This window comes from Fukomys damarensis, unplaced genomic scaffold, assembly GCF_012274545.1.
Source record: "Fukomys damarensis isolate Sample0158 unplaced genomic scaffold, DMR_v1.0_HiC HiC_scaffold_16, whole genome shotgun sequence".
NCBI lineage: Eukaryota > Metazoa > Chordata > Mammalia > Rodentia > Bathyergidae > Fukomys > Fukomys damarensis.
In genome coordinates, this window is record NW_022900928.1 from 38,113,638 (window position 1) to 38,130,870 (window position 17,233).

Genomic DNA, 17,233 nt, shown 5'->3' on the forward strand with positions numbered 1-17,233 from the left:
AAAATAAATAAATAAATAAATAAATAAATAAATAAATAAATAAATAAATACAGCAGTCACACAGAGGACCTAAGCCAAGTGCTGGTGTTTCAGGTCTCTATGGAACACCCATGTTTCCCACCATCTTCTTCCTCCTTCCTGTTCTCTAGCCCCAAATAATTTTTTTTAAAGCCTCTACATCATTTTCTTTCAGCTCCCTGGAAATTCTGTCTCTATATCCCAGCCTCAATAGCCCTTACTCCACTGCATGCTGATCCCCTTTCTTAGACATGAAACTAGTCTTTCACTTAAGGAATTCTATCCAGAGTTGTATTTCACGTCTACTATGCAAACTCATTTTGTGTTGCACATAGTAAATTTAGGGAATGGGATCAAGAGATCATCTTCATCACTCACAGTGCCTGGAACATAACTAGTCAATGGCTAAATAACCGAAGGCCAAATGAGCCACTGCCAGGGGCAGCAGCAGCAGACAGGTTTTGTCTTGCTTCAATTTTAACTTGTGTTGTTTGCCAAACTACAGTTCAGCAGATTATTTAGGGGGTTAAACAAATGGTCTTGTTCATGAAACAAGAGAATTAAGCTTTTCTTATTCATGAAACAAGAGAGAGGGAGAAAACAAAGCAGTTAGGACTCCGAGCAGATGTGAAAATACCAGAAACACAGTATTCACTGGGCTACCTTTGTGTTTGGGATAAGGCAAAAAGATAAAAAGGGTAGCCGACTTGGTTACCTACTGTTCATAATCGGTTTGGTTGAAAGATATTAAAATAAAAGCTTATGTTTCAAACTCTGTCCAAAAGTTCAGCTGCTTCCTAGTGGTTTGGCCTCTCTTTGGGAATACTGCAGTGTTTTGCTCTCCTGTCTTATTGGGTAATTCTCACTGCAGCAATCATCTCACTCTCAATGCATCCTTGCAACATCTCTGAGGTATGTACCGTCCTCCTCATTTTCCTTATGAAAACAACTCCAGAGTAGAGAGGTTAAGCAACCTGCTAGATGCCATAAAATTAGGTTGTGAGAGTGGCGGATCTGAATTCAGGTGAGTCTGACTCCAGATACAAACACGGTAATGACTAGATTAATCTGCTTTTGATTTCTTGCATGATTAAAGCAGTGGTTTGTAGTAAGACTAGTGTCAGATCTCAGTGGTTTCCACTTCCCAGTGAGTTTTACATGTCTCTTTTTTTAAACTTTTGATGACACTTATTTCTTTTATTGTATTTGCCTCATCTGTGTCCATCTGAAAGTTCCACTCCTCTAATCCATTCATGATTTAGGCACTAAACTGAAATGGTCTAAAACATAACTTGGATCCTCAAGGAATGAAGTCTGAATTCCAAGCCAGGCACCAGAGCCCATTCATCATTTGTCCCAATATACACCCTACTCTTCCTTTCTATTGACCCTTTATACCAAACAAGTGGCCTACCTACTTGTCCTAGAAACTCACCTACCTCTTTGCTGTTTCCACTCAACCAATTCCATGGCTTCTTTTTCTATCTAAATTATCACCATCATCTTCAAGCCCAATCCAAATATCATCTCCTGTATTATCGTTGCTAGGACTGAGTCTTCCTTATCTCAATTATTACGGCATGTTTTATTGGTACTTTGGGTTAGAAATTTGTTTCCTGCCAGCATTCTTTACTATCATGTGATCAGGTCTTTATATATACATGCATTCTTTTTTCCTAAGAGAATATAGTCTCTTTGTGTCTGCTCTTCCTTAGGACTTCTCCCAGAGGGTAGTAGACTGTCCCGGATGTAAAAGATACTCAAGGAATTCCATATAATAACATTTTTTAAAGTTATAAAGAAAGTCAAACCTCATTATCCCACAACCTGTAACTTTCTTCTCTCAGGCATTCTTCAAAAAGGGCCTACAGGGCTGGGGATTTAGCTCAGTGGTTCTGGTGCCTGCCTCACAATCACAAGGACCAGAATTTGATCCTTGGTACCAAAAAAAAAAAAAAAAAAAAAAAAAAAACACCTACAATATTAGAAATAGCAGTTAGAAAAAATTATTTTGCTTCATTATGATATTAGATAATGTTATGTTTATAGAATCAGAAAGAAATTCTGTAAGTGATTTTTTTTCAGGTGTCTTTGTTGCTTTGATCTCTCCCTTTGGACTGTGAGTTCCTTGGAGGGGTGACACTGTTTCTCACCCCTAGCACTCAGCTCTGTGATGGCATCCAGTGAAGTTGAACAAATAAACCAATGAAGAAATAGCTCAGGGATGAGCAAAGGAAGCAAATTAGAAAATACGTTGTGCCAAGCTCTTCAAGTTAGAATTGTCTTGAAGCAAAATATTGCTTGTGGGCATACAGTCCTCCAGTGTTACACAGTTCATGCTACACATCTGTCAAACACAAATATTTCCATCCGAACATTAGGCATGTTGATGACCCAGTAAAAGTATTCTTTCCATAACTGATGATATGTTATTATAGTGTTTTCTTAGTGTGATATCAAGTCACTGAGATGCACACTACCCCTACTGTAAGCCTCTTTCTACCTATGAATTTGCCTCCTATCTTTATCAGGATGCTTAAGACAAGGTAACTCTAAAATCTTTTAGAAACATCAGAACTTGAAAGTTCTCAGAAAAGTCTGCATAGTATGCAGACACATACCTGCCCTATCTTAATGACTCATCTGTGCTATAAACTAGATGATAAGGACTACTTGGGTGGTATATTAGGATGTCACAAACATATCTGGACTCATGATTCAGTAAGGTGACCATTAAGAAAAGGAAAGATTAACATTTCTATCCATGCAGGCTCAAATTATTTTAATAGCTGAGCATTCTTTAGGGTAAATTCAGGTTAGATGCCTTCAAGAAGAGAGGAGGACACTACCAGACAACTAAGGGATGTGGGTTGGGAAGAGTATAGGAGGAGAAACCAGGAGGAAGAAAGAATTGGGAAGCCTGGAACACATTAGAGTAACTAGCATTTTTTTTTTCAGAGGCCTGGCTGGCCCATCTGCAGCTATAGAACAAAGACAATACAAGCTAACAGAGGGTCCAGTCCTCAAAGAGGTGGTCTTGAAGAGAATGCAGGGCAGTAAATGAAAGAAGTCAGTCAATTTTAGGGAAAGGTTCTCAATCATTTTAGGGAAGTGGATACAATGTGCTATCCATGTGTGGTTTGTGGACCAGTAATAGTCCATGATCTCTTTATCACTGATTCACAATAAGTACAGAAATTGGAAGGATGGGTTGAGAACCATTTACATCATAGCACATGATCAATGGTCTGTTGTACAACGTTTTTATTTTCTGTATTTCATTTTTACATTTTACAAAAGGTATCAATCTATAATGGGTAGACATAAAAATCTGAAGTGAAACAGATCCTTTACTATACTTTATAAAGTGCTGGTACAGCCCACACTGCCTATGTTAAAGTCAATAGCTAGAACAAGAACCTTGAGTGTTGGAATTTTCCCTTCGCCACTCTAAAGGGAATTCTTATTCTCTGCTCATCCATCTTTCTGCTTCCTTGTGCTACACGTCAAACAAAAGTGAGTTCATTGGCAGGTAGTTGCCAATACTCAACTATGTGCTAGGCACTCAGTATTTTAATTCTTCACGTATAGGACCCCATAGAAACGTGCCTATAACTGTAAGAAGGACCTTGCTACTAAGCCTATGAGGAAAATTCCTTTAGAAACTGCAATATGCAGCCACTGTGGCCTTAACACTCTTCAGCTTCTGACTCCTGGCTAAGAAAATATTGACAAGTATTGAGTCATTCTGTTGAAATTCACTTAGTCTAAAAGTACAGGCCCCAGAATACATTTAACACACCCAGTTCACAAAGGTTAAAGTGTAAGTGAAAACATTGCAGGAACTTGATATGGAGTAAAGTAATGCTTTCTGACCTGGAAAGGAGGAAGTGAAAAATAGCTCCTTCTACAGTTCAGAGTGATTACCACCTATACCACATATGGCAGGGTTGGCTACATGAGCAAGACATATTGGCCACACCTAACCTCTTTGCCTTCGGCACCACATCTTATCCATGTAATAATAACTATTATGATGCCCCTTGGAAATGGCTAATTTTCTTCCTGAGAAATGCTAAGCGGTTCCCATACCTTATTTCATTTAATCTCACAGCATTCTAGTGACGAAACCCTGTTTTGATGATTTACAGATAAGACCCAAAAGACATGTCTACGGTCACATAGGGAATACAGAGAATAACACAAATTATGGAAATTATATCACTAGACTCAAATTGAGGAAGACTGAGGGAATACTGAGGTACTTTACTTGCTGGCCAACATGGCCTCAACGTAAAATAGAACATTATAAATAGTCCTAGCAGGAAAGAGTGAAGCCAACCATTTTGGGAAACAACTGGGAAATCGATACGTAATAGGCACCTTGATAGAGTAAAAATTATGTATTTTACTGTTGGAAATATCTCTGTTCCATGGTGTTTCAACCTTGCAGTCTGATTCAGTCCCACCAGAAAATTCATTTATTTCATTTCAATTGGAGACTAAATTGAATAGTCTGGATCTTCACTAAAGATCTAAAGATAAAATGCAGCTCTCCTCTGCCAATGTATAACAACCATATTCTGAAGAGATAAGACATAGTAGGAAGATCTTTGAATACCTAAAAGCAAATTATCATATCCCAAAAGGTCCGTGGCAATATAGCACTACAATCAGTTACTTCTTAGGAAGGACATATAAATGTACAATTTAATTGGTCATGGAAAACATGAAAAAAAATCAAAATTGAAATTTTAGTAACAATTCTTCATCTTTAAGATGTATTCCTCTCCACTAATTCCATTATATTCCATTATGACTAATTCTCAACATATCCTTTTGGGTATATGTTACTGTTCCTCTCTGTAGTTAAGAAAATACACTTGGAGAGGTTGAGTGATTTGCCCATGGCCAAATGGCTATTAAATAGCAGACTCAGGATTTGAATTCAAGTCTATCTGGTTCTTGTGCTTCAACTTCTTCCACTGCACAAAGATGTTACAACCTGATCATAATTCATCTCTTTCCCTAAATGACTTATTCTTCTGTATCACACATGCCAAAGTGGGTAGACAGAGCTCTCTCTCTCCATACATGTGCCAAATTGCCCCAGCAGGTGAGCACTGGATAACAGCGGTTTTTTCTAAACTAAAAGCTCAGTTCTCAGGTTAATCGCAGTATTGGCACTTTGCAATAAATAACTGGGTTTGGGTTGCAGTTTGGGCACTCACTCCCTGCAAGTTTTGACATCACTGTCCTATACACATTTTGGAATATCTCTTTGTCCTAAAGAGGACAAATTAAAAAACAGCTACCACTGGTGCTGAAAGAAATCACATTTGACATTTTAAGATTTAGGTTTCTTAGAAATGCTGGAAGCTGGGAAAAAGTACTGCTTAGGCTTTGTCTTTGTCAAGACCCAGAATTCTCTCAGATGCTACTCTTTCTGCATGCCTATCACATCAGGCCAGCCTTTGTGCTCCTGGATTGCCATTTGGCCCATGGAATGCACCAAGCCATGAAACCCATAGCAACAGCTCTCCTGACAATCTCCATCTTACCTTGGGTTTGCTGGGGCTGACTTGTCTTCTGGCTCTTCTACGATACCAGATAGTTCTGGGGGAAGGAAAGCATCTTTGTTGACATTATTCACCCAGCTTTCCTTTGCACTGGTTGCTCTGTCTTTACTCTGCCCAGCTGAAATAGGAAATAATAAAGACAGGAAGGTTATCTCTTATTTCCACAATCTATAATTCTCTTATCAGCTCTTATCACTCAGGGCTCAAAATTGAAATTTAGGCCTTCTGAATGCCAAAGCAACCTCTGAGTCGCATGAGCACAATCACTTCTTTAAGAAAAGGTAATAAATTCCCATGACATTAGGTCTCCCTCAAGCAGAGTTTTCTAAGAGCATGGTTGTACTTTTAAATGTCCAGGTAACTCAGTTGGTCACTAATAGGAAATTCTGACTGCCTCTAGGTTAATCTGATTTGAATTGGGGTCAGGACTGAAGTTGACCAGGGGATATGCAGGGTAGGGAGTATTCAATGGGGTAGAAGCATTCATCTATAACAAGTTTCCCCAAACATCTACAATGTAGATGTACAAGAGGATACTTGCCACTGAGATTCAAAGGGGGAACAAAAGACTCTAATCTAGACTGTTCCATTCTCTTTCCCCCACAACCTATATCCAAATTCTACATATAAGTCAACACTCAGCCCAGATGTCAGAGCCCCATAAAACCTCTGGGCTCCTTAAGGAAATAACCTCTTTTGCCTCTGACTACCCAATATTCTTTCTTTACCTGAACCTCTCTGATAATTAGCATAAACTGGAGTGATGACTGACTACCATGCTGAGTTCTTTGTATTATCCTATAAGGCAAGAACAAATTTTCCAAGTTTAGAAATTTGGAAATCGAGGAACAAAGAGTTCAAGAAAATCGCCTAAAGCTACACAACAAGTATGTGCCAAAATTAAGATTCATCAGTGTTAAGAAGAGAAAACAATAGTGGGCCTTTCAATTGCCAAATACATTCCAGTGTGGTATCCTCTCACAGGACTCTCGTTTCTTCAACTGCAAAATGGAGTGCACAGTGCTAAGCAGTACCCTGCAAGATTTCATAAGGTCTAGGTGGTTTTAAAAAGCAAGAGAGCTGCATACAATGCATTGTCCACACAAAGCAAGTAGCCTTTATCTGCATGGAGTATGGCACTGAGAAAGATTTGCTACAACAGTTAGAAATAACAGAATAAACATCTATAATAGATACACAAAAGGGAATAGCTATTTTCTTTATGGGATACAGATTAGACCCAGACAGGGGAGAAAAGGCACCCAGTAAATATCTAATAAGCTCAAAAAATTTTACATAACTCCTCAAAATATTACCTTTGTGGTCCCTTAAAGAATGTCATTTGGTACATATATATAATTTGAATTTTTGGAAACTAACTGTGCTGTCAACTTTGGAAAAAGTTATCCCAATTTACTGTGTTGAGTTGGCATTGTACAGAAATTGACAGCCATACTGGTCTAAAAATGTTAATTTTTTAAATTTTAATTTAATTTTATTTTTTCCATTTGTACAGGGGTAACTCACTGTATTAAATATGCAAGGTCATATCTACGTGGGTTTGATTACAGAAACTAATAAAGTATTCTCTAAATGAAAAAAAAGAATAAGATAAGACTATAAGAGCAAGAAGCAACTTAAATATGCTCAGGGACCATTTTCACCTTCAGAATTAAGGATTATTTTAATCTTACATCATTGCCTTTTCTCTTTTACTTTCCTTTTTAGTTTTATTTTAGGATTCCCTGTTTTTAATGTTCATACAGAGATTTCTTTAACTGAAATACAGAATAGTTTCTCTGGTGTGAAAAACTATAATAGTACACAGGATCCTAATGAGATAATTAATAATGTGAAATAGGAAGTAAAGGGCTAAAAGTGTAGGGAAAGTGGGAAGGGTGGGGGAAAGGTAATAAGGGAGAGGACAAAAATATGAGAAATTGAAAAATGGAAATAAAGTGTTTGTAAATGGGGAGGGGAGGAGGGGGTGAAGGGAGGGCAGGGACAAGGGGAAAAAATGAGAATCAAGACCTATCATGTAAAAAGTACAGGATTCCAATAATGAATGTAACTGTACTGTATACCTAGATTGTACCAATAAACTCAATAAAAAGAAACAAAAAAGAATGTTATTTGGTTGATTTAAAAAATACCGTCAAGACCATCGAACAGGAAGGCTGATCTCTGTCTAAACCTTCACCTTACTCAGAAGATTCTGAATTTCCAGGGTTAATAGCCAAAGAGGCGGTTGTAGACCTCTGACGAACCCCAAATAGCTATGCTACTACAACTCAACACAGTGCCAAAAGGGCTTCCTGTGTTCCTTTGCCCCACACTGAGTCACTTGGCCCTGCCCTCATCCATGTAAACCCCAGGCAGGAGGATTTTGAGCTGCAGAGTAAATAAATTACACAAAGCTCACCTCTGAAACACTTCCCTCACCAGATTCCAGTAATGATTCTGACATCCTTCCCCATTCCTCCTTCCCGAAGAAATACTGGCTGTAAGTACACAGCTCAATCATCTCACCTGCTCCTGGGAGCCTCTTCTTTCTCATGGATGCTCTGATGATATCTGCACCATGGATTTTTTCTCTGTGCCTTTTTGCTTTAGCTTCATAAAACCATTGTCCACTCATATTCTTCAGCTGCTGGTCATCCTTAATTTTTTCAGGCAAATGTCTACAAAAGGAAAAGAGCTTTACTTTGTGGAGAACTCTCAGTAAATAAATGAGTTCACTATGACACTGCATAAATAAATTTGTAAAAATACTGGCCAAACGAAGCTTTCAGTATTTTAGACACCACAAACCTCCCAGACGACTAACAAATGTTCCTCTTTGATTGAAAACTCAGAGAACCCAAAGCCAATCTATGTATTTTAATTCAAAGGCTTAAGCCATGATCCTCAGATGATATCTGAAATTAAAAAAGCAGATTCATTTATTGTAGTCTTCTGTCTACTGTTCCAATGCAAGTACCCCAGAGGGGAACGATATAGTAAGCTTTCCTGAGCATTGATTAAGGAGCTTATAACAATAACCCACCTCTCGAGGTCATTTTGAGGGTTAAATGAACTAGTAATATGTGTATACTTAATAAACACTGGATAAATAACAACAGATAGTTACCAGTTCATCTGTCCTTTCCATTGTAGTGAAATGAGTTTATGAAGAAGCATTCTTGGACGCTTGTGAGGGAAGGGGTCATGATGTCCCTAGCCCTTAATATTAAGGGAATGAACACAGAAAAGGCAAGTGAGAATCAAGAAAGACTGAATCACAGATGCAGAATGTGCAGGCAAATTCCATTTGTGCAGATACTGCTTTTAAGGGTTGCAGTGAAAAGTAAATAGCAATGCTGCTCTCCTAAAACTTCCCTAATTCATATGGACTAGAAAACCATGGTATAATTGATAAGTCCTTTGGCCTCTGAATCTATCTCAATAAAATGGGAAGCGCAAATCTCTCTTTTCTTATTTATAGAGATATACTCAGAATAAAGTGGAGTAAAAACCTTTAGGAAATTTTGAACTCTTGAAAGACAATGTACTACACAAGTCCAAGAGTTTTATGATGGTCATTTGAGCCAATATGCAAACCCTCCTAAAGTAAAAGTAGCAAATCTAACTGTTTTGGCCAGAGAATGTGAGGGGGCCAACATTGCAGCAGGGCTGGGTGTGAGGGCTACATACAAGAATACTTGGTAATAGAGGAAACAGGTGGGGGCAGTCACCCTATGTCTAGCAAAAATGTCTTCTTCCTGCCAAGAATGCCTAGTTAACGTCAACTCTGCTGGAATTTCTTCTCCTTTCCCAATTACCTAGGAACAAATGACCCTATCCTAAAAATGTCCAATCACAAGCCTGGCATGCATTGTCATGGTACCCCATTTCCAAATTCTAACTAGGACAGTATTCTCACTTTATTGTTCTGAGCCATCAAAGAGAGTATGGCTCTTACTAAATAATGCTAGTGGTTTCTCCTTGCTTTGAACAGATCAGACAAACACTGCTGAGCTACTGATGTAGCTTTGCCTTCTGCTCCCAACAGGACCAAGCCCAAGTTCAGTTCCACAAGAGAGAAATCCTTCCACTTCTGCCTAGCAGACTGAACTCTTTGGGACAGGGCACTGAATCAGTGCTTGCAGAGATGAAGTGTCACTGGGCTCCTGACCACCTGGCTTCAAGTTACTGCTTCAGATTCATTTTTCACCATTGAGCACACTCTACTCACCCTACATACTCAACTTCCTATTGCCCTCCAAACTGCCCTTTGTGACTCCTGTAGAAGCTAAGAGCAGGAGAGTATAAGGGAAAGAATACGGGCTGTGGAGGCTTCTCAAATTATGTCCAAATCCAAGTTCTGGCGGGGGTGGGAGGGTGAGACCTACCCTGCAGGACTTCGAAGAGAGGTAATTGAAGTGTTGCCTGAACACTGATCTTGGGAGGAACCCAGTGAATGTGAAGCCTCTCAGGATGTCGTTCCCTTACTCCTCTTTCCAACATCCTGCCTCTCATCCTTTAGCTTCAGCTCAGGATCAGGAGGGCACTCTTTGCCCTATTCCAAGCTCCCACACAACACCTAACCCTAGGCACTCACCACATCAGGTTACAATAATCTGTTTATACGTCCATTTCACCCACTGATCTGTTGACTGTGCACACTCCCTGAAGACGAGGATTACATATAATCAGCTTTGTAACCCTGACATACAGCACAGAGCCTGGCACAGGGCTGATACCCAGTAATTGTTTGTTGAGTGACCAAGTCAAATAAATGCTCAGCAGTCACCCTAGTCCGAGTCAGGCAAGGCATAATGAAGATCTTGTCATTGCTAGGTTCAAATGGAGCCCTAACCCATCACAATGGCAGGGCCTTCTAATGAGGCAGGATATGCTCATCTCTCATCAGAACTGAAACACACTCACACACACACACACACACACACCCCATAAAATATAATAGCTGTCAGCATTTTTAGTGAAGGAGACCATACACTGCCATAGCATAACTACTCCCAATTTCTCTGCATGAGATTATTAATTTTTGTTCAACTGAAAGTCACTTTTTAGGGATCCTGTGCAGTTCTTAATGTGTTCCTGCCTAAATGACCAGCTGCAAGCCCCTAACCAACAGACATGGACAGGCTGTGTGCATCAGACCCAGACCCATGTAAACACATGGTCCCTGAAAAGGCTAGTAGCTATGAGGGTAAGGACAGGGTTTCCAGCTCCTTTTTCCCCCCCAAAGTGGAAAAACAACAAAATTCTTTAAAACTTAGGTGCTACTTTTGTGTTTCCTAACATGATTATCATTGTTAGGTTTAATAATCACTGTCTTTGTCTGTCTTGGTCACTTATAATATTTTATAGGTGATGCCATATGTGTGACAAAAAAGACCGAGTTTTGTAAAGATGTAGATCATTAGAAAATTCCAATACGGTACCATTAAAATCTCTTCTACTAGTGCATGTTGATCTTGCATTTCATTTTCTCTGAATGGAATCACACCAACCACGTCAGCACTAGATTTTCAATTGTTACATTGCCTAGTTGAAAGGGAAAAGGGTAAATTTGAGGGGAATGATACTTTGTCCTTTACCAGTCTCTCCACACACATTGTGCTTCGTACAGAGCCAAGCATAGAGAAGATTAAGATGCTCAAAGAACACAGGGTGTGGGTGGGCAGAAGTGAAGGCAGAAGGGCGCTCGGCCCGTCAGCATTCCGGGCAGTACGCACCCAGGACATCCTGCTACCCATTCCCCCTTTCCCTTTGCTAAAACTTAAACTGTATCTGCTTTGTACTGAGCCACACATCTGGCACTCAACATGCATTATATCATTTAATCCTTTTACCATAATATACAAAGAACTTAATTAATTACAAAAGATGGCCATTGTGCCTCTCTGCATGTAAAAGATGTATCTATGTTCTATCTGATTATTTGTTCACTTGTTCATTCACGAATTCCCCATCACACACCAGGCATATGTGTGGAATTGTACATAAAAATTCAATCTATAGCTCTAACTGCCACCGTCAATTCTTTTCAGGGCACAGATAATGTGAGGAATTAGAGGAAAGCCAAAAGAACAGCCCAGCACACTGGCTTCAACACTTTATTCCATCCCCCACTCCCCTCCTACGCTCACATGTGAACAACCCAGTTTCCAGCTTCTAGGTATGAACAGATATAACTTCAGAGCAGGACCTGGTTGATATTATCTAGCCAAGCATGGAGGGTAAGAATCAGCAGGCTGAGCAGAGATATGGTGGATGCTTTCTCTAGCCGCCTCTGTTCTTTTTAATCCTCCAGGATATTCTGGGTAAGACTGTGTGACTTGAAAGTATTCTTAGATATTTAGAATGTGAAAGCTAGAAGAACCCTTACATAGTTGCAAATGGCCTCACTTTCTAGATGAAATGACAAGTAAAGAGACCTGTGCAAGGCCACACAGATCTGGGACAGGCAACCATCCTGACTCTTTCCACTACCCCACCCCACCTCAGAGAATCAAACATGATTGTGGTTTTAAGATGGTGACCACACTTCATTCTTTATATCAAGGGACTCAACCTTTCGTGGAGAATCTGGAAACCAACATATCTGGAGACTAAATAGAGGGCAATTTTTTTTATATACTGAAAAAGGTCAGAAAATGCATTGTTTTACGTGAACACATCATAGAACCCCACAATCTGCTGAGAGGCAGCACAGTGTAGAGAAAGCACACAGGCTTGGGAGTTAGATCAGCAAGGATCTAAGTCTGCAGGGCACTTGCCTTCATTCACCCTATTTCCTCATCTGTTGAACAGTTCAGCTAAAATGTTCTGCTGAAGAAAGGAGAAAAATGTATGTGAAGCTCCATGTGCAGTGCAGACCCTTCATAAATGAGGGCTCCTTTTCCTCTTGCTCTGACAGAGAGCATCAGAGGTCCTGGAAGTCTGTTCTTCAATGACAACTGCTTTCATTTAAAACAAGCTAGGTCTTCAGGAGGCAGCTGAGACTGTGGTGGAGGCTAAGATGCAAAAGCATCCATCACTGCAGATGCGGTTGTGTGTACATGGGGTGGGGCTGTGGTGCTGGTGTGGGACACAGACAACCATTTCCTGCTGGCAGTGTGACACAAAGTGCAGGAAAAAACACCTCTAGAATGTGTCATTTTCAAACCATAAATATGACTGAAATTATATGTGTGTGTTATGGGAGTGTTTCCTTAAAAAGACAGGGTGGAAGAGAGAGACAGACCCAGACCAATAGATAGATGGCAGGAGAAGATGATAAAAAGGGGAGAAAAGGATAAAGGGAAGAGGGGAGAAGTCTCGGAGAGGTAGCGGGGAGAGTTCCAGTCTGCTTCCCTGCAAGTCTGTGAAATGTCTCCCCTTAGGCGTTAGAGACATAATCTGATAATTTGAGCATAGCATTTGTGGCTAGAGGCAAAGAGTCAAGACAAAGAGAAAGGTGGGGCCAACAGTGACCTGGAACTGTCCTTTCTCAACTGTTCTGCAGAGATACAATAGAGACTGTCTCCCTAGGTCCTAGTTGATATTCTAGCACCAACATGCTGAGTGGCTTGAGAACTGAATACTTCTGTAGACACTCATTTTTTCATCCATAAAATCAGGGTGAGAGGTAATATATAACTAGATCATCTCCAAAGTGTCCTACGTGAGGCTGGATGAGAGCAATTCAAAGCACTGGATGTGGGGCTGGGGATTTAGCTCAGTGGTTCTGCTACCTGCCTTGCAAGCACAAGGACCTGAGTTCAATCCCCAGTACCAAGAAAATAGCCTCAAAGCACTGGATGTATCAGGAATGGCAAGCAATTTCTATTTGAACTCTAAATCTCAGCTACTGAAAGTCCTACTGCAAGTACTGAAGTCCTACTGTATAGGAGCTTCAGGGCTCTGAAGCAGTATCTGGCCCTGCAGGCAGTGGTGCTATAACCCATTAGTCATGTCCTTATGGCTACAGGAGGATTGCATTCCCAAGTCCATAAAAATTAGTGTCTGAAAGAACAATCTGAATTTTAGTGGTAGGTTTGTCTTCTAAAGATGTTTTGCTTAGGCTAATATTACGATTCCATAATTGGTATTTTAAAGCCATATGCCAACTAGAAGAACTGGAGCATTGTAAAATTATGTTAGACAAACAAAATTTAAATTTTAAATTTGCATGTGATGATCCATTAAATGGATAAAGGTCATTAGGTAGTACAACCTTTCAGGGCTGGGATCATGTTTTCAGTCACCCTAGAATTTTCTTCACATCATTGTCCAGAGCAGTTCCCTGTACTTAACAAGCATTCAATTAATTTTACATCATTAAATAATAGAGTTTTAGAAGTGATTTCCTGCTGAGGACTGAGACTATTAACTAGAGTCTTCTGTCCATTCAAAAGGCACAGGTGAAACGGCGAATAAGGGGATGAAACTATCATGTTCCAGGAAGATAAAGAAATATTTTACTTAATCCCAACTTTAAACACTTGAATTTGATATTGTGACCATTCAGTCTCTGAAATGAGGCTCAGAGGGGCTAAACAACTTGCCCACTGAACCCCAGTTGATTAGTGGTAGAGATAAGATTTGATGCCAAGATCCATGCATTAGAGTTCCTTCCCCGTGACATCACTGAATTTAGTGTTCCTTTAAGAGAAATAGCAACAAGCAGCACAAGGCAAAGGGAAAAGCAGTAGGCCAAGAACTTTTCTTAACATGGCTTTGGTACTTAACAGTTGTATGACCCTAGGAAAGTCATTTCCTGTCTTTGGGCTTTACTTTCTTGTCTGTAAAATTACTGAGATGGACCAAAAGAGCTTCTTTCCAGAGCTTTATCTGATGGAAGAGGAAAGGTCAAAGAGCCAAGGATGGCAAAGGAGTTGATAAGCAAAACCCATGGAATAGCATTTTCAGACCAGAGATCCAGTTCTGGTTCCATCAGTCCAGAGGCAGAGAAATCTCAAAACCATCCCTGAAATTCCTCATTCCACAAGATTCTTGTGTGGAATAGGCCACAGGTTGGGCTCCATCAGTGCCCACAGGCCATTGCATCACACTTATTTGTCCTTGTCCTGTGCATACTGTATCCTAGGGTCCTGGACCTGCCCATGGCCAAGTCCACAAGAAGAGCTTGGTCCAGAGAGGGACTAGGACTTGACCTGCACTAGATTTCTTACTATTCCAAGGCTTCTTCCCATCATTTATTTACAAAAGCAGAAACCCAGGGCAGCACTCTCCATAGCTGCCAAAGCACCCTTAGGAACAGCTGACCAGAGGAGAGGCTGCAAAACCAACACTACAAAAGAACTCATAACATTTTTACTGCACCTTAGACTGCCTGGTGCCTTATCCCTAAATGAGTGTAATAGTCCCTATCCTGCCAATCTCAGGCTTGTTATGAGAAACATAAGAGAGATGTTCATGAAAAGTCTTTATAAACTATGAACAAGTAAAGCATTAATGCTACCAAGAGGTTCTTCTGGCTAGCTGAGTGTTGATCCTCTGTCTTTCCTGGGGAAACTGCTCAAGCTTCCTAAGAATAGGGAGCAGCCCTTCACCCAGATACAGGTGAATCACAAGTGACTTGTAGGAAAGAATGTGATTCCATTTTCATGATTCACAGCTCACGCTTTGACAGCCAACTCCTACCTGACAGCCAGATCCCAAGATGGCCTGTTATTGTTTTCTCAGGGAGAAGAGATAGAGTTAAGGAATGATTACCTCAAGACTGGGATTTAAATCTCATTTCCGACACCCACTGGTGGTGTGATCCTGGACAAGTTACCTGATCTGTCTCAAAGTCAATATTCTTACCCATCAAATGAGGGAATTCTATCCCACTTCACCTCACAGGGCTTTGTAGTGCATAAGAAATAAAAGGTATGTTAAGGCCTTTATAACTTATTAACTACCTATACAAAAGTTATCTCAGTGCCCATAGTGCTTAATGAGAATTTCAGCATGTTCTTTTGGAAGACATTCATGTTTAATTAGGGTCAAAATATGGGAAATAAATCCAACATCATGATCTTTGTGTCCCTGGAAATAAGCATATGGTTTATGGTCCTTTTGTATAACACCTGGGATAGAGACCACAAAAGTAATACCATTAACTCACAATCAAGAAGCCTCTCTCTGTCATCAAAACCCAAGATTTAGATGGTGAATAGTAGGGCCTAGACTGTGTCTGATTTAGTGCCCTTTCTACCACAAAGGTGAACAGAAGTGATAGAAATGCTGAACACTTGGGTTGGAACATTTGCGTTCCACCTAACAAGGGTGTTGAGTCAAAGGTGCCACTCCTCCTGTGGAACTCAAGTCAAATGAAAACTTGCCTCAGTCAGAGAACACATACATATATTCATTCATTCATTCATTCATTCATTCATTCCAGGTGTGCCACCACTCTCCATTTAGAAAACACTTTCACTTTTGCCTAAATCAATCCCAGCCAGAGGAAATGGTACATGCCTACAATCCTAGCACTCAGGAGGCTGAGGCTGGAGGATGGTGAGTTTAAGGACAGTGTGGACAATTCAGTGAGACCCTGTCTTAGTCCTGTCTTTCTGAAAGTACACAAAAATGTGAAGGTGTTCCTGAATTTACTTTTTTTAAAAACATTTTAGAAATTAAAAAAAAAATCTTACTTTATGCTCTAGTTAAAAAATGAACTCCATATTAAAACGTGGATATAAAATATCTACAAATATAAATGGACGTAGGAGCATGTGTATGTATATATATATTTCCATTCTTAATTTGTCACTTAATAAATTAAGGGAGCATGGTTTTGTTTGTAAAATGAGGTCCTACTATATTGTCCAGGCTGGTCTCAAATTGTGGGCTCACCTGATTCTCCCACCCCAGCCTCCTGGGTAGCTGGGACCATTCGCATGTGCTACTGCACCTGGCTTGTTTTTAATCAAGACTCTTATTTTTTGGTCAGGGGCCAATGGAGTAAATTACGAGACACAGGAGGAAAAGTTCTGGAACAGGAAGTGAACCTAAAATTGGAACCCGTAAGTTTAGGCTCCAAGTCAGAACTACCACTTGCGGTTAAAAACAAAAGTCTCATTTTCTTTCAGACCACCTCTTCTTTCCCTTGCGCCTGAGGATTCCTGTGTCCTCTTACCTCACTCTCTCCTCTTCTGTCCTCTTCAGGGCAGCATCCCGCTGCAGAACCTTCATAATAGCATCTTGTTCCTCTTCTGTCAGAAAGCTTAAGTCAATCATTTTGAAAGGTGTATACAAAAATAACAGTAATGTATGTAGCTTAAAATTCTCAGGGCCAAACAGATAAGACTACAACCAGGAAGATTAAAAGATGCAAAGATGGAATGAAATGATATCTTGATCAGTTCTGCGGCAAAAATCTTGTTTGGGCTCAGCAAAAACTTCGCTTGGTGGATAGCAAACTCCTACATGCCTTTTACCATAAGAAAATAGCAGTCCACTCGGTGAGGCAGAGAAGAGGCTCTCAGGAGAGTACTGTGTTCCCTGTGCCCGACAGCATTCCAGTCCATTCCCTCTCTGGTCCAGTCTCACATACAGTATCTTCTCTCTTCGCCCTTGTGGTCAGTTTGATGAGAGGCAGCAACATCAAAGTGTCCCTCACCTGGGGAATCATGAGA

General features: G+C 40.2%; 1 protein-coding gene across 10 annotated transcripts in view; it reads right to left on the reverse strand.

Annotated features, from left to right (window-relative positions):
- Sytl2 (synaptotagmin like 2) overlaps positions 1-17,233 on the reverse strand; it is a 132,937-nt gene that overhangs the window by 42,580 nt on the left and 73,124 nt on the right. For all 10 annotated transcript variants that reach the window (XM_019208887.2, XM_019208885.2, XM_019208886.2 and 7 more), the window contains 3 exons: positions 16,735-17,217; positions 8,127-8,278; positions 5,580-5,715 (listed from right to left, as the gene is read on the reverse strand). In XM_019208887.2, the coding sequence (XP_019064432.1) occupies positions 5,580-5,715; positions 8,127-8,278; positions 16,735-16,835 (389 nt within the window). In that variant the 5' untranslated portion in view covers positions 16,836-17,217. Of the gene's footprint in view, positions 1-5,579; positions 5,716-8,126; positions 8,279-16,734; positions 17,218-17,233 lie in introns of those variants that run through there.